We start from the raw sequence: 23,796 nt of genomic DNA on the forward strand, positions 1-23,796 counted from the left end.
TTGTTACCAGCCATTACTCTATGGTTCAAGGTATTACTGGACCAATTTCCCCTCAACCTGCCTCCTCATCCAAGGCCTGCATCTGCAATTTCACAGCACAATCAGAGATGAAATAGGCAGTAAAAAGTGCCCAGGAATTGGAGCCAGAAGTTCGTGGTCCAGTCCTCGGCTCTGCCATCTGCTTAGTTATGTGACCTGGAACCCAACTGCTTTAAACCTATTCTCACCTGTTAAATATGGATAATACTTACTCTGCTTATCTTTTAGGGTTGTTGGCCCCTTTCTCAGTTCCTCTCTGTTGCAGGGGTTTGGTGGTTTGTTCTGTCTACAGCAACTTACATCTGGCTTTCACAGTGGCATAGATTGGTCTAGGGAGTTAGGACTGAAGCCAAGAGATGCTTCATCTGTAGAGGCAGCCCATAACTCAGACTATACAACCCTCTGATATGATCAAGTCCAGAGACATTGTCCACAACCCTGGACCCATGCTGCATCAAACAGAGAATCCAGACCTTCCTGGCAACCATTGCAGGCAAAATCATTTGGTAAGAACCAAAGGCCATTGTCTGAAAGTCATTGCTTTCACTGATCGACCTGGAGGCCAACCAGGTGGACACAGCCATGGATGGGGCTGATGTAGCTTCACAAGCAGCAAGCTGACCATGTCCCAGACTCTGCGTCCTCTTAGCTTCATGGCAGAGAATATCTGCGGAGCTGGTGTTGGCACTCAGTGGAGTTTCTCCTCATGTGCCTCGCCCACTCTCACCAACTTTCCCTTAGCACACCATGCTGATAGAAAAGCTAAATACATTTTTAAGGATTAATTAAACCTCTGTATTATGTTTACTCAGATTTATACTATCTGAGGCCATCGAACAGTCTAGGGGATAGACCGAGGTGTCTGAAGAGTAGAGAAAGTTCAAAGAATTATCTTAACAAACGGTCTTATTCCTTTCTTACTCCACCTCTTGAGTTAACACGGGGCTAGACTCATTTTCCTTTCTCCCGAGGATAAAATTTCAATGCAGGTACTAAATTGCTCCATCGATCCAAGCAGCTTGGGTCTATGGATATGGATTCTTTCAGTCAACATTTTTATCTACCCAACATCTCTTGAAAACACCCACCTCCCTCATTTCCACTTCCACCCACTCTCTGGTGAGGATCCTGCTCTTCCTCTTCCCACCTTTTCATATCATCTTCTTCCTCTCTCCCAGGACTTCTGGAAGGAAAGTTTCTTCTTTTCCAATGGAAGTGAGCTAAATGATTGAGTTTTAAAACTGGTGACTGCCTCAAAAGTCTGTAGGTGCCCCCCTGTGGCTCTCCGTGGTTTCCATCTTTGTGCAGTAAGAGGACCACATCGTGCCTCCTCCTGGCTGGCCCAGCCTGGTCTCTGTCCCTCTTCTAGCTTCTCTGCCTCCCATTGGTTCAGCGAATCAGGCCAGAAGTCCAGATTCATGAACGGAGGCAGGAGGTGTAGGAGAGAAATGATGGCACACTCTCCTTCTAGAGGAACACACTGGACCCTGGGTTGGCATTCTGGTTTGTTTCCCCTGAAAATCTGATGAAGGTGGAGCGTCAGCTGGGTTCTAACATTGCCTAAGTTGGAGGTGACCCCTGACGGGCGGGTGCTTTACCGTGAATACAGCCGGGAGGCTGTAGCATTGGGCTTTCTGAGTCCAGTGACTCTGCTGAGTAAGTGTGACTTTTGCGGGGACCCTGGAAACTAGGCCAAGATGGACCCACTGTTGTGGATCTCATCTGCTTGTCTCTGAACTATCATCTGGGGGCTGCGAGACTAGCCCTAGACTAGGATAGGGAGTGTGGCGAGAGGACTCACCTGCACAGGTAAGCTGGACCTGCCTTATGGAGGCTGTGGGTCCTGTCCTGCGTTCCTCTAAGTGAATCTGGTGCCGTACATGCTCTCTTGTAGTTCCGTGAGTCTGAATGTCTAGTTAAGCCTAAGAATAAAGAGGCTCCACCTGATTTTCCCTTCCAGAGAGCCCTTAAAAGCTGATATTTTTACACCCACTTTTGCAGTGCTGTGTGTTCCCCCCACCCCGCCCCACTGCAACTGACCAGAACATGGCGGAGGAGAAGAAGTGTCTCGTACTTGAACTTCACCCTTACAACCACCATCATTACTCTTGATCATCGTCATCAAAATCATCATCATCGCAACCACCACAAGAATGTGTGCGTTCCAGCTCCTGCCCGTCACCTCCCACTCTCTTAACCAGATCACATATTGCTCCCTTTTTAACTTTGTCTCCCAGCATTTTCTCCTATGGACAGCATCTCCTAAAACAAACAAACAAACAAAACCCTGAACTGAGAGCCCTACCATGCTGCCTGAATTAGCCTAAGACAAATTCTTCAGTCTCAGTTTCACCATCTGAAAAATGGGAGGGATAATCATTGCCCCTGGGGCCACGCTTCTGAAACAGAGTTAGCTCCAGTTAGAATCAATAAAATAATAGAGCAGACTGAACTTTGTAAAGGTGAGATAGTCTAAATATAAATCTGTCTGACCACTTTTGGACGGCACCGAAAGCGATTAGGGTCCCTACGCATTCCCCTTCCATCCGATGGCTGTCACCAGGCAGTCACTGGCTGCCAGAGCAGAATGGTTAGTTCATGGTGTGGCTGTACACCTGGGAGATGATGTTTTCCTGAAAGCTTGGAAGGAAGGACGACCATGTGAGGACTCTCAGCATATGGCTCTCTCCGCTTCGGCCGTAAATGGAGTGACTGAGTGCCACGTGTACGCAAGGAGAGAGAGAAAAGTGGGCCGGGGGGGAGGCAGGTAGATAGAGGGGCCAGGAGGAGACAGAGGAGATGGAGCTGAGGACCCCTCCTCAGGGGAGACACCATGAGCTCTAGCCAGGCCCGAGTAGGGGTGCTGGGTGGCTCAGAGCCTCAGGGAGCAGGCCTGCGGTGAAGGCCCCTCCTGTAAGTGGGCCCAGGTGCCTCCAGAGTCATAGATGGCATCTGTAGGTACTCCATAAGGGACTCTGCAGGATTCCTGGTATCTGATGCGAGGATAATGGAAAGAGCCAGCTGGGAGACCTTGCTTGTAACCCCAGCTGTGCAATCTAGAGGAGAGTACTTCTCTTCCCTGGGCCCCTGTTCTCTCAACTGCAAAACAAGGGAGTTGCCCTGGTCGATCACATGACCAATTCTCTTCTATGTCCCGTTCTCTCCCTGGCTGGGAGATCTCTCACCCACGGCCCCTCCAGGGGAGGAGCTTATTGGCGACTTCACTGACCCATGGGCCGTGGGCAGAAGCTTTGAGAAGCGCTGCAAGTTTCCACCCATAGCCTGTGCTCCTGCGCTTGGCTAGAAGAATACACCCCAGTAGTCCCTGCTCCTTTAGCCTGGGCCCCAGCACGAGGAGAAGGCCTGAACCCCATCCACAGTCAGAAGCTAAGTCCAGCCAAGCCCAGCAGAACCAAACCATCTTGCAGAGCCATGAATGGGACATAAATGCTTGTTGTGAGGCAGTGCGATTTGGGAGTTGTTTGTTACTGCAGCCACAGCTGATCCGTACACCACGTGACGGGAAAGCACGTCTCCCAGATACGCACACCAGGGACTGATCAAAAGCCTGCCTGAAGGAGAATGAAAGGCAACTGGAAGGGCCCCAGAGGAAGGCTTCCACTGCTCCCCCTTCATGCCAGAGCCACACACCTCCATATGGAGACACACCTGGTTTTTGGCATCAACTGCCTCTGCCTCAGCAGGAGTAGGAAAGGTGTCTGGTAGGAGAGGGAACTAAATTAAAATGCCTCAAAGTCAAATTCTTCCCCATCCACAGTCCTCTCTCTTCCACAGGCCTCCAAGCCTGGGCGGTCTGTTTCTTTCACTGCCTACGGGGGCTCTTGAACTTAGGGCGGAGGCACCGGTTTAGCCAGCAGGGAGAGGCAGCAAGACGCTTAGACAAGTTTACAAGTTCCAGCATCACTGGTCTCTGGCTGCTGTAATCGGTATGCAATTCTCCAGGCCTCTCTGATTCCCAGTATTAAAGGACCCCAAAGGAAATGAACACCCTCTCAGCCCCGTTCTAGCTAAGAGATGGTTTCTTGCCAGAGTAATGTAGCACATTTGACATAATACACAAACTGATGTGCGGCGAGGACAGCTGTGGAACTCTGGCACTCTCAGTGCTGCAGCCTAGGGGGTAAGCTGAGAGGTCCAGGTTGGGGTGTATGACCAGGGCTTAAGCATGCTTCATTCACTCAGAGAAAACCGGGGTCATTCCCCACCTCCTCAGGCACTTGGATGAAGACTTCAGAGGTGACAGCCACAGCCATCTGTTGGGAAAAACAGAGAGCCCTCCACCAAGCAACCTAACATAATGGAAGAGGAGGGAACGTACATTTGGGAATGGTGTAAAGGAACAAGCAAGAACGGCAGTGGTGGGTTTCCAACCTTTTGCTAAAACACTGAAGGTTTTAAAACAAAACCTTACCTGGAACAGACACATATATAAACAGATGAAAGTGCAGAAGCTCAGGGTGAAGCAGCGGTGACGTTTCAGAGACTGTCTGTATAGCATTTCATTCTCCGCTCCTAAAAGTGGCTCCTGAAGTTGTGTGTGGAACCCCAGAACTCTATACACTTTTCAAACCACTAGGCTAGAGAAAGCTTGGGCCTTAATAGGCTTAAAGAAGGCTGGGAGGGCTTCCCTGGTGGCGCAGTGGTTGAGAGTCCGCCTGCCGATGCAGGGGATGCGGGTTCGTGCCCTGGTCCGGGAGGATCCCACGTGCCGCGGAGCGGCTGGGCCCGTGAGCCATGGCCGTTGAGCCTGCGCGTCCGGAGCCTGTGCTCCGCAACGGGAGAGGCCACAAGAGTGAGAGGGCCGCGTACCTCAATGAAAAAAAAAAAAAGAAAGAAAGAAAGCTGGGAAAAAAGGAAGCAGTTATCATCTTGGCTGTATCTGGGCATTTTGCTGTGAAGAGAAGGGAATTAAATGTATAGGCATCCCTTGTCATGACTTGACAACGGTGGTGCACACAACAGATAAGAGGTCTTCCACAAGTTGCTTGAGGCAGGCAGACTGACCAGCCTACCTTTCTCAGATATTTTTAGGACAAGGCTCCTTATTCTTATCTTCAACTGGGAAGGGCAGATTCACTTGGGAAAGACTTAGATCTTCCTCCTTTGCTCTGCCTCCTCCTCCTCCCTACTCACCCCTCAAATCTAAGTCACTGGCCCCTCTTGAGCTCACAGGTCTCAAGCCTGGTGCCATCTCTGCTTTGACCTTCACGAGGGAGGGACCCTGAGGGATATGTCTAATTCTTCAGTATGCAGCCCCCCACTTCCGGTAGAGACCAGCCCCAGACCCACCTATGCACACCACATCCATGAATCCATACATCCCGTAGCAGATCTGGAAGAGGAGGTCTTGGCGCTGCCATTTTGCTGAGGGGCTGAAGGTCGACCAGATGAGCCAAGAGATACTGGCGATGAGGAAGAGGGAACCCAGGATGGCAGCTGCAATCTGAACCTTCTCAATGACTGTCAGAGAGATGGCCTGCCACTGCAGAGAAGAGAATGGCGGGTTAGCGGTTGCTTGGATGCCCATGTCCACCCCATTCCTACCCCTCCCCCTTCTGCTGCCCCAACCTCTCGCCTCTGGATTTAAACCCGGGCTTTCCAGCTTGTAATGCAATGTTTCTGAGGCTGACACTGTGCTTTTGATGTGGAGGAAACCTGTATCACACTAAATGATCCGAAGTCATTACAAGGAGGGGGTTCTGGGCAGGCATGGCTGGGAAGGAAGGCCTTTGTGGTGGATGAGGATACAGACAGAAAAATGGGAAGAAAAAGTGGAAATACAGAGTGTAGGTGGTGCTCCGGGTCTCCAGAATATTCTTCCCTGAGCAACACATTATTTTCTCACTAACAGGTGCTGAGAGGGCACAGGCCTTTTTTTTTTTTTTTTTCACTTGTTTTCTACAACAACACTTGGCATGTCATTTAATATACATGCTAGAGGTTACCAATTCAACAGACAAAGAGAGGACACAGGATGTGGGGGAGAGGTAAGAAAGACAGTATAATTTACTGAACGTATATTAACACTGAGATTTCAGGGGGCTTTTTAACAGAAAAAAGCACTATGCTAATAGCAGTATTGATGGATGGGTTGAAGGCTAGGCTGTGGGTGGGTGTCCACTCCAAAATTCTATGAGTCTGTGGCTGGTCCAGGTAGCATAGGCCTAGATGAGCCATGAGTTGGGTTTTAGGTGGGAATTTATTCATGCTCTTGCTCAGCAAATATGGACTGGGTATTCTCTGTGTGCCAGGCATCCTACTAGGTACTGAAGACAAAGCAGTAAGCCAAAACATACAAGACTTCTGCCTTCACAGGACTTTTCATCTAGGGAACACAGACAACCAAAGAATTATTTACCACAGCAATCCATCTGGCGTAAGAAAGGGAGGTACATGGCATGTGAGAGCCTATGATAGGGGATTTCACTTCCCAGAGGAAGCAATGAGTTGACTGGGAATTTACTGGGCAAAGAGAGGAGGGAAGCATGCTCCAGCAGAGGGAAGAGCATGTGCAAAGGCCCTGTGGCAGAAGAAAGCACGGTGAACATGAAAACCTGGAAGAAGACCAGAGAGGGTGAAGCAGAGAGCAGGGACTATGGGGTGAGATGACTGGGGAAGTAAGAAGTGAAGACCACGTGGGAGCTTGAAGAACATGCACAGATTTTGGACTTTATCATAAGAGTAAACATGATGCTCTTGAACAGTTTTAAGAAGGGAAGTGACAGGATCTGGTTTGGGAAGGTGGAGGGAAGGACTATCTCCTGATTGTAGCAGTTTGCATAATGCCCTGCAGAGAGCACCCCCAGAAGGCATTTCAGGAGACATTTCAGGAGGCATTTTAGGGGAACTCTCAAGGAAAGGCGGACAACCTTCCTTCTGCCACCAGTGAGCCCTCCTTGCACATTAAATGGCCTGGATGGAAGCACTGATTCTGGCTCCAGCCAGGACTGACCAGAGGCCCCTAAGGAACTGTAACTACTGGGAAACATTTTGCTTGCTAGTCTAGATGTAGGGCATTAGCCTTTGCACTTAATTATACAGATCGCATCCCATCACAGGTAATTGGGCCTTTACATTTTCCACTCTCCAGCCTAGGGTTACACATAACAGAGGCATTTTCCAGAAGATGGCCTGATCCCACAGGCTCCTCTCTTGGACGACAAACGCTTCTTCCAGAGCCTGCCTCCTGACTTAGCTTTTTGTTTCCACCACTGTGGCATCAATACCCTCCCTTTCTGCTCCAGATTTCACAAACCCCAAATGGAGAGGCACAGGAAACTCCCCTTAATCTCTAAAGCCCCTTCCTACCAGCCCCTAAGCCACCTGAGGAAACTAAACAGCGCTCCCAACTACAATTTGAAGCGGGAAGAAGAAAGAACAGGACAGGGTGATATGCACAAGGCTCTCCTCCTGTCTGTCCGACGGGAGGCTCCACAGAGCTGCAAGGAGAAAGCAGAGGACAGGAGAGCTCTGCAGTCTCCCAAGGAGGCTGGGAAGGGGAGAAGGGGGCTCCAGAGGCACCAGGCTCTGCCACTACCAGACCCCCAGAGTTTCGTCCCCAGCGAGATCCTGATCACAGTGTCCTGAGACTTCTCCGTGCCCTGCTGTGCAGCAAATAGAGAGACAGAGAGGAAAGCGCATGAAGACGGGATGATTCCTTCCTTATAACAGGAAGGGGAAGTGAGCAAAGGCCAGGCGACCCAATCCTAGCCCAGCTCTTCTCCAACTTGTGGACTGTGACCTAGGAGAAGTCAATAAATCATCAAGGGACTTCCCTGGTGGTGCAGTGGTTGGCAATCTGCCTACTAATGCAGGGGACACGGGTTCGAGCCCTGGGCCCGGAAGATCCTACATGCTGCGGAGCAACAAAACCCATGCGCCACAGCTACTGAGCCTGTGCTCTGGAGCCCGCAAGCCACAACTGCTGAGCCCGTGTGCTGCAACGGCTGAAGCCCGTGCACCTAGGGCCTGTGCTCCGCAACAAGAGAAGCCACTGCAATGAGAAGCTCACGCACCACAGTGAGGAGGGGCCCCGGCTCGGCACGACTAGAGAAAGCCCGCGCAGCAACAAAGACCCAATGCAGCCCGAAGTAAATAAATAAATAAATTTACCCCAAAAAATTATTTAAAAAGAAAATCATCAAGACTTCCAAAAAGTGGAGATAGTTGGCTGCTCCTGCTTCCTAGAGTATTGTGATGGTTAAGTGAAATTAATCAGTGCTCTGAAGGGCACACGCTGCCATCATTTCTGTTCTTCATTATGTTTCAGCAAAAGTACAGCTATGCATGTCAAGGTGGGCCTACTTATAACTGTACTCAGCAAACTCCGTGCTGGGCACTGCAGGGTAGAGGTTAAGGGCCCGACTCAGAAGTCAGACCCCTTGGATGTAATCCTGATCCACCAGGGTGACCTTGGACAAACTGCTGACCCCTCTGTGCCTCTACTGTCTCATCTGTAAACTGGGAATCATAATAGTACATTGGGTTGTTTTCAGTATTAAATGTGATAATATATGGGAATACCTAGGACAGTGACTGGTCCCCAGTTGGCACTAACGAAATGTTCATTAATATGAATGCAGTTCAGGTGTAGCAAAGAGGATGCGAAGCAGCCACGGAACCTTGAGAACAAACATAAGGCTACCCTGAAATGTCTCCTTTCTCAGGAGGCTCTTTCTAGAAACAGAGCTTGCAGAGAGAGGGTCACTGAAATAACGTGCTCTCTTGTCCGCTGTTTCTCACAGCATTGTATGGGGTGTGAAGCAAGAGGTGAGAGAACTGAGAGCTGGAAGAAACTTTCCTACTCTGATGGCAGAGGTAGCTCCGGCACCCCCTCCATGGCTCTGCTTGCTCGTGGTAGGGCCTGCCTGCTCCATCCTGTACCACAGATGGTCGGGCTGGCCTGGGAGAGCAGAAGTTGCCCCACCGTGGCTGAGCAAGCAGCCGTCTCACACTTGGCTGAGCCCGAGCCCAGGACATGCAATTGGGACAATCTGGGCCACAGTCACACAACACTGCGGCTAGTCCAGACTACATCCTTCTTCTGGTTCTATCTGGAAAAGTGAAATGGCATTTACTGAGCACACACCATTGAATGCAATGGTCCACTCGCAATCCAGAAGGACCAGAATCAGAGAGTCTCCAGGGACTAAAAACTCACGGTAGGTCGTAACTTAAGAATAAAGCCATAGATCAAATTTGTCGATACTGCCATCTGCTTACCGCACTTATGAGATTAGAATGACCTTTTCTTTTCTTTACCCCCAGGAACAAGTTACCCCTAAATGGTTTTTCATTTTTTGTGTCAAGGGCTGATTCCTGTTTATGAGCCAAGGGAGGAGCCAAGGGGGCACTGGGGGGTGGGCTTGTGGGTTTGGACTCTGACCCTTTTCCAAGGTTTGAATCAGCTGAGAAGGAAGGGAAGAGTTAACGCACACGCCAGGGCGTGGAGTCAGCTGCCTCAGGGCACTGCTATTTTAAGACACTTCAAGATTTGGGAATGAATGGCTAAAGATGGAACCTGCGCAGGGAGAAGCACTTCTTATTCTGACCCCTTGGTACACTCTCAGGATGGCCGAGGTGCCTGGGGGCTCTAATGCCTCCTTCCGGAAATAAGCCTCCCCGCTGGCCCGCACTTGTGGACACTGCAACTCCAGGTGTTTCCAGCTGCGCTTCATGCAAAGATCCCATGCCACCATCACCCCCAGAGCACTCGCCCTCCTGGGGTTGCAGGATTGACTCTCTCCCACCGCCTCGGAGAGGAGGAGAGAGACAACGGTGCCAAGCTGCTGAGTTCCCACCCTCACTAGCGCGCAGCTTAACTGGCTGACCATGCGTTTGTGGAAGTATTTTCAGAAGCAAAGCGCTCTCTCTCTGCGTGTGCCTTGCAGGGGGAGCTGTGTGATTTGGAGGATTTACGATGTGGTGCAGGGCCTGCCAGCTCCTTGGGGGTGATGGATGTATCCGGGCAGGGCGGGAGGGGTCGGGGAGGACGGTGGGGGAGCCCTTGGTTCTGACAGGTCCAGCCCTGTGTGAACCTGTTTTGCAGAGCCCACCGGAGCCCTGGCTCTCCTGCCCTTGCCGTTCACAGACAGCTCTTCAAAGTCTCTCCCATTGCTTTCTTCCTTCTTGCCCCCTCTTCTCTTTGCCTCCGCTTCCCTCTCCTGTCTCGTCTCCGTGTTTCTCTAGTCCCTTGTCCCAGGAAGGATGGTCTGTGGACCGGCAACGTCAGCTTTATTCCATAGCTTGTTAGAAACACAGGATCTCAGGCCCCACCCCACACGCCTGAATCACAGTCTGTGTTTTGACAAGATTCCAGGTGAATGACACATTCAGGTTTCGGAAGTACCACTGAGTCTCCTCTCTCTCTGTTTCTTCTTTTCCGCCCTTAGCTTTATCACTGTCTTTCTCCTCACCCTCCCACCCTATCGTTTTCCCCTCCTGCACTCGTCTGTCCTCTGGTCTTCCTTTCTTGTTTTTTCCTCCCTCCTTCCCTCCCTCCCCTCTTTTCTTCCTGTTCCTTTTCCTTATCTTTCTGATTTCATCCATTCATTCAGTCATCCACTAGCTCCCTTATTCTCTCTCTTCCACCTGATTCTCCACACTTCTTTACTTCTATATCTATTTCTCTCTCTTGGCCCCAATCCCTTTCTCCTCTTCTGGCCGAGGCTTAAGAGAAAACACAAAAATTCTTTCACCCCCTCCTGCCCGGTTGCCAGCCGCGGTCTCGCCCACCTGGCCCATCTCGTTCTCTTTCTCCAAACCGCCCACACTCTAAGATGAAGTCGTCCTCCCGCCGAAAAGCAAGGAGGTGTGGGAAACCCCGGGCCGGAGCCCCAGCGTCCCAGCGGGCAGCCCCCGGTTGTACCTGCAGAGGGTTCTTTGTGCTGATGGCGATGACGTGGTACTTGTAGTAGCACAGCTCGCAGCTCCAGCAGCCCCGCTCGCTGATCCACTTGATGAGGCAAGGCTGGTGCGTGCACTTGACCGAGCCGTCGCAGCGGCACGGGCTCAGCAGCTCCCCCTGCAGGGAGAGAGGCGGAGGGTGGTGAGGCCCGAGCCCCGCCGTCTGGGGGTGGCGTTGGGGGTCTGGCCGCCTGAGTGCTGGTTTGCCCCCCCCGGCCGTCCCCGTCTCGGGGCAGGCCAGACCCCAGGCTTAGTTGGGAGGCCCCAGACACTGGGGGGGGGGGGCTGGGCTCCAGATCCCCAGCTTCGGTGAGGTCAACTAACAATTCTGAGACCCCGGCTCCTACTCGGTCCTGCCCAAGTCCTAGGGTTGCTGTGGAAATGAGTCGGGGGGTTTCTGTGGAAGCCTTCTGCCGTCCAAAGGGGATGTCTTTAAAGGCTCAGCCAGGGGTCTCAAACTCAAATGCTCAAATGCTCTCAGGGCCAGACAGGGAACACAAGTGACAGAAGCCAGCTGGTGGGGATTAGGATGGACTGGAGAGCCCAGACCCCAGGTAAAGGGCCAGCCATTATCAGCTGTGCATGTGGGAGTCTAGGTGGCACTTTTTGATGTAGAATCTACCCATAGTCAAATGTCAACAGCGAATCCGAGTTTTGAATACAGTATATTGTGAGGACCATTTTGCCCGAGTCCGGAGCTCTGGTCCTGAGCTTTTGCACTCTTCTGAAGGACAGCCCATAGAGACCCAGGTCCCCTCCGTGAAGCCTCTTGCCCCTGGTCCCAGAGTGACAAAAACATAGCAGGCAGGCCTGAATCCTGGGGACCTAGGAGGCTGGGCATGTGCCCTCTCTGAAGGCCTGGGGCCCTCTGGGCACATCCCTCGGGCCTGGTTGGGAGTGACTGGGAAGCCCAGCCTGGGGCAGGCCTCGAAGCAGGGAGGCAAAGACGGTGGCTGGATCTGAAGGCCCTTGTGAGTGGACCACGGAGCGGGGCTCAGCCTCCAGAGCACCCTGCGACCATACGTCACATGACCACGACTGAAGCCTGCGTCTGCTTCCTGCTGGGCCTGATGCTGCGGCTCCAGAGTGCCTCCTTGAGCCTCCCACCCTGACTCCTCTTCTCTCCTCTCCCCTCCCTTTCCCCTCTCTCCCACTGTGTGTTCTTTTTCTCCCTCCTCACTCAGGGTCTATCGTTTCTTCTTGCTGACTCCTGTCCACCCAGCACCTTCATATACCTTCTCAGCCACTTTAGCAGTGGGGCCCACCCAACTCCCCAACCTGTGCTCCCTTCTGACCTATCCCATGGCCTCCCCCTTCCTCACTTCCTGTGCCCTCCCTCCCCCAACTCATCTATTTTGGGAAAATGTCTTCTGCCTCACTCCTATCAAAGGACCCAGGAGCGGCCATGCACAGCCCCATTCCGTACTCCCCACGCTGATGTATTTGAGATATGGCCACTTAAGCCATGTCTCTGTTAGTTTGGGGATTTCACTATTCAGGAAACCACATCTTGTGCCCAACTTTGAATAAGCAGGCACAGGAGCTCCTGACCTGTAAGTTACAGAGCTTCATTTGTATATTTAATCATGCTCTTGGCTGTAGACTGTAGAACCAGCCATTTCCTCCCAAGATGCTTGGAATCATCTTTCCCTTTCACTTCAACTTCTATCATTCAAAGACTGCCCCTTGGCCTGGATGTGTTCTACTAGAGTGTCCTTTGGCACCTGGTATACCTGTCAAACTGCTTCTCTGTCTTCGTGATGGTTCCAAAGCCACCTCCTACAGGGAGTCATCCCTGATTTCTCTAGGTTGAGTGCAATGCCTTGATCACTGAGGGCCTTATCAGCACAACCTTATGAGGCTTTCCGCATATGCCTGTCTACCTCCCAGAGGAGCCCTGGAAGGCAGGTATGGGGGGGGGCCGTCATTCATCTTTGCACCTCATTCCCTCAGCGCCTAGCCTACTCTCAGCAGGTCCTCAAGAACATTTGTGTTTGAGTGAGTGAAAACATAAGTCAGGAGTCTGCTCAGGTTTCCTGCCTGGCCCTGAGGAACGGAGATGAGACTGCCCACTCCATAAGAACGGGAACCATGTCCACCTTGCTGACCTTGGGACCCCAGCACCTCGCTCAGTGCCCAGCGCTCCCCGTATATGTGTACAAAAAAGGAACATGGTGGCAGAAGTGCTCAGGGTGCCTCATCCCCATAAAGTCCTCCCTGGTTCCCCACTCTGACCCTCCAGTGTTGACAGGGCCCCTCACTGTGGCTGAACGCCTGGAGCCTTCCTATACCCGCTGTGAGAGCACTTCTGCATGTGTCTCTGGGTCACTACACTGTGACCCCTCACAGAAGCAATATGTATCTTATATCCATCTTTGCACCCTTAGCACCTAGTACAGTGCCTGAAACAATTAGACAATCCATCCCACTATTTTTGTGTGTGTGTGGCCGTGCCCTGCGGCATGTGGGGTCTGAGTTCCCCGACCAAAGATCGAACCTGCGCCCCCTGCAGTGGAAGCACAGAGTCTAAACCACTGGACCGCCAGGGAAATCCCACATTCCACCCAACTTTGACAGTGCAGTGCACACACAGCTATTTGATGAATAAGAGGTTTTGCTCTTCTAGGACATGGCCAGCCTCTGGCTCCAACTGGGCAGCGGTGGCTCCAGGGAGAGAAGTAGAACAGACAGGAGATGCCCACATTGCCGGGCAGTCACCGCAGCAATTGAGGCCCTTGATATTGAGAAGCTGCTGTGTGGTTCTGAGAAAAAAATAGGAGGGGGAGGTTGGGGAGAGGTGCTGAGGGAGAGGCAAAAGCCCTCATTATTCATGGCAGTATTTCTTAGGCTCGTTAATTCTAAAGGATGAGCTGGGTTTGATTAATCGGGTTGTTAAGCAGCCATGTCAAATTGCCAATCAAGTAAGAGACATGACTTCCGGTCCCTGGCAACGGTGCCAAGCAACAGCAAAGGCTGTTCTCCTTCCTTTCCAAAAGGCAGCCATGAGACAAGGGAGGAAGAGCCGCTGGCCAGGCATAACTGATAACAAGACCTGGGCTCTCCACCGTGGCTCTGGATGTGGGACCATCACTGGACCCCCCGAGTTATCTCGAGAAGGAGGGAGGATGACCTGGCCTGGACCCAGTGCCTGGCCACAGGCCGAGGGGCCAAAGGTATGCAGTTTCCCCTGGAGCTCCCTGTCCCCCACGCTTTCCCTTGGCACCAGTCAACCCAAGGGGCAGGATAGGGGCTTGCTTTCAGTGCCACGAATATTAGAAAGCAAGGACACCAAAGCTGTTAGAAAAGTTTAACTTCCATGAAGGAAGCAATCCAGGATTTTAGAGAGAAGAACCTGCAAAGAAGCTATTTTAACCTTGGCATTCACGTAAGTTTTTTATTTTATGATTTAGCATATTTTTATGTACATCGGGGAGGAGGGCCATAATCTTTTTTGTGTTTAGGGCTTCTAAGAGGCCTGAACCTGGACACTGTACCCTCTTTGACTGGTCAACCTGTGCTTCTTCAAGAAAGGAAAAATGGAAATGAGCCAACAGCCAGACAGGTTCAGGTTAGACTGAAGGAAGGTGTTCTTTGCAGTAAACTCTATTAAAAGTTAAAATGGTGGAACGTGGAAATTGAGGTGATAAACATCTCTCAATATAGCAGAGAGCCCTATTGAAGAGAAAGGTTAAATGACCAACTCAAGGCTACTCAGCCAGGGACTTCCCTGGTGGCGCAGTGGTTAAGAATCCACCTGCCGATGCAGGGGACACGGGTTAGATCCCTGGTCTGGGAAGATCCCACATGTCGCGAGCAACTAAACCCGTGCGCCACAACTACTGAAGCCCGCGCGCCTAGAGCCCGTGCTCCGCAACAAAAGAAGCCACCACAATGAGAAGCCCGCGCACCGCAACGAAGAGTAGCCCCCACCTACTGCAACTAGAGAAAGCCTGAGCACGGCAGAAAAGAGCCAACACTGCCAAAAATAAGTCAATAAAATAAATAAATTTATTTTTTTTTTAAAGAGTGGTCACTCAGCCAACCAGTGGCATGGCCAGAAGGTAAAGCCGGGTCTCTCTGACATCACACTCTGAACTTCTCACCACACTCTGCTCACGCCCCCCCTGCACGTGGGTTCCTCCTGTCCCTCCCGCCCCTGTGCCCATGGGTCTCTTCTGTGGTCCAGCTCCAGCCCTTCCGCCAAGTCTCCCACGACTACCAGCTACAGACCCATCTTCTCTCCCTGCGTCATCACCCCCAGTTTGGCCCTTAATCAGTCTTCAGTTGTTTCCTCTGGGATTTGGCGTGCTCCTGCATAACCCACAGGACGGGGCACGTCATAGTTGCACAATAAAGGTGCATTTACTGGCTGGACAGGCACCAGGGTAAGCTAGAGGACAGGCCCCTCTGGCCCAGCTCCTGAGGGTCCAGCCTTTGGGCTGGAGGATTATTACAGACTTGTCTGCAGTGTTCAACTGCAGACTCCACAGTGCAGAACAGCTCATTAAATGCAAAGGGCACCAGACACCTCCTCAATGAACAGCTTGGAGCTTTGGGGCCCAGAGACCACCCTGGAAATGACTAAGGCAAGAAAAATGGAATCTTCTCTAATCCCCGGGCCCCCATGGGACACAGTGTAAGGGACGGGTGAAGAGCGTGGTTTGGGGAGACCAAGTCCTTAGGTTGAAACGCCTCTTCAGCTCTTACTGGCTGTGCAAACTTGGGCAAGTCTCTTAACCTCTGTGAGGCTCTGTTTCTTCATCTTTCCATTGCAGGCAACTCTTACCTCCTCAAAGCCTGGCTGTAAGAATGGAGTGAGATCATGCATGCAAAGTGCTGACACAGAGCCTGGCCCAAGTAAGTCCTCTTGTGAAAATATTCCAATTCTAACTCGCCTTTCCATAAGGACTTTAGTTTCATAGTTTTTTCTACTACAACTCTAATCTATGCTCCGACGATCAAATAGGTAAGACGGGAACCATGCCTTAAGTAAAGGGTCATCTCAGCCTGGAGGGAGGTTGACATAAAAGAAACGCCTAAGAGAGTCCACCCTGGTGAGTTGGGTAAGGGGTCAGAACACAGGTCTCCCTTCTGGTCCAGGACTGTCCTCCGTGTTACCAGGGATCACTGAGAGTGTTTGGGGGCCCTCTTTCTCTGGGGAGGCTGAACAGGAGGCCGCTTGGATGGGTTAAGTGGGGTCATGCTAGAGGCAGGACAAAGTTATCGTAGCCCTTGGCTGTGGCTGAGCTGCTGTGTGGGGAAGAGAACAGGATGGATTTTCCTTGCTGCCAAATAACACAGCAAGCTGCAGGCGCGAGACTCCAGTCATGTCTCCATTCACAGATTTCTTTCTGTTTATTTCTGCCTTGCTTCAATTTTTCTCCCCTCTCAATCTGAAAGGACTTGCTTCTGGAGTCCTTAGGTTACCTAGTTGCCATGGCAGTGGCAGGTAAGCCAAAGACTTCCCCTTCCACCCACATGGGCACCAGGCATCCTTGCCGCTGAGCAGAAAGAAAAAAATAGTCTAGTGAAGCAGAGACAGCCCCAGTCCTGCTGTAGTTTGCAGCTCTGGGAGATCAGAACAAAGGAAACAATAGCCTTGGGGTGCAGTTTAGGGACATTTCCCTTTATTGAGACTAACATGGTGGTTAAGAGCTTGGACCCTAATCCCAGACAGATTCGGGTATATCCAAGCTCTTATAATCTGTGTGACCCTGGGCAAGTTGCTTAACCTCTCTGGGCCTCATTCAATCATTCGTTTACTCATCAAATATACATCTAGTATGTTCCAAGTTCTTTTCTAGGTGACAGGGATACAGCAGTGAATGCTACTAATAAAAATTCTCGAGTCAAGAGGGACGGACGTTTTAAGACGATAAACAAGTAAACTATAAGTACCTGAGATGTTGTTATGTGCTATGGAGAAAAATAAGCAGGGAAAAGGAAAATGGAATACCAGGGAGGGGACAAGTTGAAATTCTAAAAATGGGGACATTTGAGTGAAGACCTGAGAATGATGAGGGAGCAAGCCATGCAGGTATATGGGGCTGGGCAGAGAGAACATCAAGTGCAAAGGCCCTGAGGCAGAAGCATACCTAGCATGTTCTAGGGACACCAAAGAGGCTGGTGTGTCTGGGCTAGAGTGAATGGAAGGACAGCGATTAGGACATGAGGTCAGAAATATAATGGGGCTCAAGAATGGGGGACAAGTCAGACAAGGCCTGTGGGCCATTTTAAGGACTTGGCATTTTTTGTGAAGGAAATGGGAAATCATGAGCTTGTTTCGAGCAGAGGAGAGTGACATGATCGGACCACGTGTGACTGGATGCTTCTGGCTGCTGTATTGAAAATAGACCAGGAGGAAGTACAGGCCAAGTAGGGAGCCAGGAGGCTGTAATCCAGGCGAGCAGTGGTGGTGTTTTGGACCAGTAGGGTAGCAATGGAAGTTCTGAGAAACTTCTGGATATATTTTTGAAGATACTAATGAAGGTTCTGAGGAAGTTTCTGGGTATATTTTTGAAGATACAGATATTAAGATTTGCTGAAGGATTGGGTGTGGTGGATGAGAGGAGAAAAGTCAAGGGTGATGAAGTTCTGAGCAGTGAGAAGGCTGGAGTGTTGCCTTCAGGTGAGATGGGAAAGACTGAGGGACGGGGCAGGTTTTGGAGGGTATATTGGGAGCTCATTCGGAGATGTGTCCATTTCGAGATGCCTGTTAAATATCTAAGTGGAGACATGAAATTGGGATGGCAATATATATTTGTCTGGACTTTAGGGAAGGGGTCCAGGCTCAAGATATATATTTGAGAGTCACTGGCATACAAATGGTGTTTAAAGCCACGAGCCCAGGAGTGAGTGCATGTGGGAAAAGGGAGGGATACGAGGGCTGCTTCCTGGAGAATGCCAAGATGTCGGAGCTTAGGAGAGGGGAAAGAACCAGAAGAGCCTGAGAGGGAAGGTCAGTGGGCTGAGAAGAGAATGTGATGTCCCAAAAGCCGAAGAAGAAGACAAAGTCTTTCAGGAAACAGGGAGCCCTGTCAAAAGCTGCTGTTGGGTCCAGTTGGATAAGAACTGAGAATTAACCATGGATGTGGCAAGTTTTCTTTCTATTTCTTCCATTTTCTAGAATAAGCAGAGCCATGGACTGAGAGTGAAGGTGGTGGAGGAGGTGTTGGAGGCCTGAGAACTGGCATAAAATCGTCATCTGGGAGAGTTTTAAGAGTGACTAGACTAGAGAAATAAGTAGAATTGCTGGCAGCACTGAGGGTCCTTTCTATTAAAATAAAATGGCTCATCTGTGAAACTGGGGGAGGAGGGTAGTAAGAGAATATATTTAGCACCCTGCCTCGCACACAATAAGGTCTCAGTAAATGCTAGGCGAATGTGGAAAGGGTTATAATAGAGGTTATGGCTGATCTCCTTGTCTCTAAGGCCACCTTCGCACCTACTTCAAACACTGATCAATTTCTTTCCTTCCTTTCTCCCTCCTTGGAGTAAGATTCCCTTCTTATTAATAACCCTAATGTTATAAACATCTCACAGTTCTAAACAAAGTGCTTCTATAGACATTATATCATCTACTACCTCAATAACTGAAGGAGGCTAATCATTATTTCTGCTTTACTCTATGAGGGTACCCACTCAGAGAGGTTGTTACTTGCTCCAGAGAAAGGCAGGGTAAGGCTCTGAAACCAGCTCTGTCCACGGGGCTGCCCACACCCACAGCATCTCTGCCCACTCCCGTGAGCCCTGCCTCCCATATCCCTTCTCCTACCCCAGCAGCCTTGTTCATCAGATCCTTACCTTTCCAGCCCTGACAAAGAGAGATGGCCTTGCTGAATCCCTGTTAATGTATAAACGCAATGGCAGAAACGCTTTTCCCCTTTGCCCCTCTCCTCCGAACCCAAGTCCAGGAAGTGTTCACCGGGTATTAACTGATGTGGTGGTGAGTGGGGACAGAGTGGTTCTAACTCCCCCTCTCACTCCCACCCTTGGGCGGGGGGAGACACTTGTTAAGTCAACATTAAGAGTCAGTGATTTGGGGGAGTTCCCTGGTGGTCCAGTGGTTAGGACTCGGTGCTTTCACTGCCAAGGGCTCAGGTTCAATCCCTGGTTAGGGAACTAAGATCCCGCCAGCAGCATGGTGTAGCCAAATTTAAAAAAAAAAAAAAAAGAGAGAGACAGAGATTTTTTTTTTTTTGCGGTACGCAGGCCTCTCACTGCTGTGGCCTCTCCCATTGAGGAGCACAGGCTCCGGACGCGCAGGCTCAGCAGCCATGGCTCACGGGCCCAGCTGCTCTGCAGCATGTGGGATCTTCCCGGACCAGGGCACGAACCCGCGTCCCCTGCATCGGCAGGCGGACTCTCAACCACTGCGCCACCAGGGAAGCCCCAAGAGACAGAGATTTTCATAAGCATAGGAATGCATTAAAGTTTTCTCTGAGATGTGGTCTGTATTAATAAGGAAAGTTTCATTTGCCTTGTAGATGTTCCACTGGGAAGACTCAGAGGACCTAACACCTTAAAATCAGAATTTCCCCTCTTGTGTGGAGTGGAACCTGTGTGTATTGGAGTGGAAGGAATGGGCACAGGAACAGGAAAGTTCATTGAGATTGTGGAGGAGCATTAGGAGGAATGCCAAGGAGAGTCGAGACTCCTCAATGCCCATCCTAGGTAGTGTCTGTGAGGAAGGATAGTTGACAGGGAAAGCAGAGAACTGTTTGGTACCACTCCCCGGACTCCACATATCCCGGGGGACCAGCTAACAGGAAGGCTTATCAATAACACATCCTCCCAACTTTATGGGCACCACCAAACTGGTCCATGATATCGACCAACTATTTGTGTAGCTGTGATCTGGGTTGGGGGAACAAAGGTGGGAGGGAGGAGACAAACAGGGAACACAGATGGGGCCGGTGATCAGAAGCTTTCAGGGTCTTCTTCCTGCAGGACACCAGGCAGTGATCTCTTGATTCCACAGACGGGAGAGAGGTCAATGTACCCTGGAACTGGGATCAAGAAAGATGACCTATCATGAGGACCTTCTTACCAGCAAAGTTGCTGGTAGATAAACAGGAGGGGGTGTGGCTCCTGCTGTCCAGGAGGGTGACAAAGCGTGTTTCCCCCTTATCTCTGGGAGGCAGGCTGATTGACATGATGACCTTCAAAGATCCCCATGGCCCTAGAATCCATTATTATATACAGACAAGCCATTCTGAATTCTCTGCATGTTGTGTCAGGCCGTGTACAGGCAGCAATTTGTTTTCTGGATGGAGCCATTTCTGGCCACTCATCCACAGCACTTTACATGCTCCGTTTCGAGCCAGGCCAGGCCCAAGCTTCTCACTTCCCCTCTCAATGGCACCAAGGCCAAACCCTGGCTTTCGGAGACCCACAGTGTGTCAATACTGGGAGAGTAAATAGAGAATTGTTGCAATTCGATTTAAAAAAGAAAGGCTCTATTACTAAGTAGAAAAAAAAAAAAAAAGATTTAAGACCTTAATGAGCTCTAGTTATCTACACTGAATTCAATTAACCACATAATTATTTCTAGTTCTCTCATACCAGCAGCTTACTTTCACAAACACCACACACACACACACACACACACACACACACACACACAATCTGCCTCCCTCTTCATAGAAAATTTTCCAGCTTTCCTGTTCATCATTTCATAAAAAGGGATACAAAAAGAGACATGGAAAACAAACACACAAACCCAAACCAAACCCTCCAAACCATGTTTTTCTATTTCATGATAATTGTTTTATTCCTGCAGTGCTTTTCTCCCTTATGTCTGGTATAAGACAAATACCTATTCCCTCTAACTGCTTCTAAATTTACTCAACTGGTACTAAAAAGAAGAACTTAACCTTACAATACTTGAATTTAAATAACATCCAATTCCGTAAAGTCAAACATGATCAGCATAATAAACTAAGTGCCACAAGGGCTGGCAGAAAGAAAGAAGGTCATATTTTATGTGGATATTCATAATCATATCCGTATTCCTAATGACCTAAATGTGCCTTATCCTGTCCATGTATCTTTCTGTACAACTTACCATTACCGTCGCCATTGTTACCAAAGAGCTAAAATTAAAGGCTGATTTGCCCTCAGTCCTTTGCCTGACTTAATAGAAAAACATAACTTTGATAAACCTTGCTGGCCAGAATTGGGCTATTTGTATACAGCAGTGGGCTGGGCCTGTTTCCAAGGTTCCAGGCCACCAGGCTGAAATTTCAGAGATTCCAGGTCACCGTGTTCTCTTTCTTTCGCACAAGTCAGGCCAAGCCAAGGGCACAAGTCAATGGCAAGGTGAGGGCAATTACTCAATCACCTCCTGCTAACTGCCTTCTTATTACAGGGAGAGGGAAGGATAAAACAGATACCCCAGCTCTCCATCCACCCAGATGTCTCAGGGTTTCATAAGACCCCTCCCTCCCCAAATCTTCTTCCCTCACGTGCATGTGTTTCTACCCCCTGATGTGGGGTAAAGGCAAGGTCTTAAGCTATGAGCGTTTACAGCTACCACTCCTCTTTCAGGTAAGGCTGTAAATGTGCATGTTCATAGCCCAGCTGAGAGCTTTGCCACGCTCTTGGTAGTGCAGGGAAGGAGGGCAGAGGGGTTGATATGATCTGTGTAATAGACAGCTTAGCAAGGAAAGGAAAGTATGAGGGGGGAAAAGGAGATTTTTGCCCTATAATTTCCTCTGCCTGCTTTTTAGAGAGGCTGCAGTAAACGTTGAAATGCTTTTCAATTCTTTCTCTGTATAAGACTTGTATTTCTACTTCATGACGAACTTTGTTCAGAGTATATTCCATTTAGACTGAACACCCTGAAGCCCAGAGAGGGCAGTGGCCTTTTCTAGGGTGGTGCAGTGGGGCAACACTGGAATAGGAAAAAATGACCGACATCTCCCTCTCTGGGTTCAGAGCTTCAAAGAGTCGGTCCCACATCCCTCGATATTGATGCCTCTTACCAGGCGATACCCATTCCAGAGTCTGCTGAAAGTTCAGCCCGGTTCTTTTCACACCTCTCAAGGAAGTGTACTATTCCTGAAGTCTTGGCTCCAGTTCCCCGTCAGGAATAAGCCTGCTAAGGAGAATTGGAATTACTACGGCGTGTGAATAGATGCCAGTCTGTTGACTCCAAGCTTCTGCTAAGCTGCTCCAAGTGGCTGTAGCTTCTGTCATCTTGGCAATTTTACTTCTTCTTTGAAAGAATTCTGTATCTCTTACTTCTGGAGCTGGGAAGGGGCGTGGTCTTCAAAGACCTTTCTCTCCAGCCTCCAGCCTCTGGTCAGACTGCCTGTCAAATACCATCCTTGACAGATGGGCTGCTCCTGTTTGAGATAACCCTGGGGAGGAGGACCCCAGAGGCTCCAGTGCTTACCAGTACCTCCAGTCTTCCCTTTCAGATCCATATTATGAAAACACAATGCAGGACAAGGCCAAAGCTTACAGAACAGCCTAAGCCTCTACACTTAAAGATTGGGGGGATATTTGTGGACCAGCAGTGCTTCCCTCCAAAAGATGCTGACTGGAGCCCACCGTCTCCTTTTAGGAGGTGTTCAGCGTCCTTGGTCGAGCTCCGGCTCTCTGGCACCTACCCAGGAGACAGACACGCTAGCAAATGCTTCCTCAAACCTACCCAGATTCTCGGCCTTCACCGTGGTGTTTAGGCCTGATTTCATTTAATCAGTGGTGGTATGTAAAACATGACTTCCTTTTACTTGCCTTTAACCTCTTTCAGGTGACAAGGTGGTTAAGCAAGAAATCAAGACTTGTTTCAAAACAATTTTTTTTCTGGGATTTGGCAACCCAGGCCATGTCCTCTCTCTCCTTATACTTCATGATTGTTTAAAACTTTATTCATCTTCCCCTCAGCAGCGGTCCCTTCCACTGAAAAATTCTATTTTTAAATCCTATTCTCATGTCATACATCATTTCAGCCACTTTTTTTCTAGACCTTCACCAGTCTCGAAGGTTTTTAAGGTAAGTTTCCCTGCTACGTCCAAGGCAGCCAAGGATCCACATGTCTGGAGGCTGAGAGAGAAAAGACTATATCTTAAAAATATAGAGAGATTTATAATACATCAAAATTTTCCTCATAACTATAGCCCCCCCCCATGCACACATAATTTCCCCCAAATCCGGATCATAATTTACAGCCAGTATTTAACTTGTATTTTTTCTTATACTTTAAAAATATATATTTATTCGTGCATTTATTTGGCTGCACCGGGTCTTAGCTTCGGCACGCAGGATCCTTGTCACCACGTGCAGGATCCTCGCCGCAGCATGTGGGATCTTTAGTTGCAGCATGGGGGGTCTTTAGTTGCGGCATGCGGGATCTAGTTCCCTGACCAGTGATCGAACCCGGGCCCCCTGCATTGAGAGCGCCGAGTCTTAACCACTGGACCACTAGGGAAATCCCTAACTTGTACTTTTTCTTTCACACCATGTCATGAAAAATTTCTCATGGTGATCTGTGATTTTGTGCATCATATCCATGATTATTTCCTTAGAAGACAGGAATGAATGGAATTACTAATTCAAAGGGCATGGACATTGTTAAGGCTCTTAATACATTCTGAAGGCCAAACTGGTCTTCAGAAAGACAAGCCTGTTTCCATCCATATTCTTACAATGTGTCTGTACCTGTTGCTATTGGCCCATATTTAAGGTCTTGTCCTTTTTCCACATTCTCATGAACAACTGTCAGTAATGCCATGACTATGACCCTGAGAAGGAAGGCACAGAAATGCAGGCAGTCTCTTCCTCTCTACCTTTCTTTCCACTGTAGGGAAAGCACAGGAGGTGGCT

General features: G+C 49.8%; 1 protein-coding gene across 1 annotated transcript in view; it reads right to left on the reverse strand.

The window, feature by feature from the left end:
- MARCHF4 (membrane associated ring-CH-type finger 4) overlaps nt 1-23,796 on the reverse strand; it is a 109,171-nt gene that overhangs the window by 12,053 nt on the left and 73,322 nt on the right. Inside the window, exons 3-4 of the mRNA XM_059052794.2 lie at nt 10,928-11,083; nt 5,350-5,542 (exon numbers count right to left, since the gene is read on the reverse strand). Coding sequence (XP_058908777.1) covers nt 5,350-5,542; nt 10,928-11,083 — 349 coding nt within the window. The remainder of the gene's footprint in view (nt 1-5,349; nt 5,543-10,927; nt 11,084-23,796) is intronic.

This window comes from Kogia breviceps, chromosome 2 (assembly GCF_026419965.1).
Source record: "Kogia breviceps isolate mKogBre1 chromosome 2, mKogBre1 haplotype 1, whole genome shotgun sequence".
In the NCBI taxonomy this organism is placed as follows: domain Eukaryota; kingdom Metazoa; phylum Chordata; class Mammalia; order Artiodactyla; family Physeteridae; genus Kogia; species Kogia breviceps.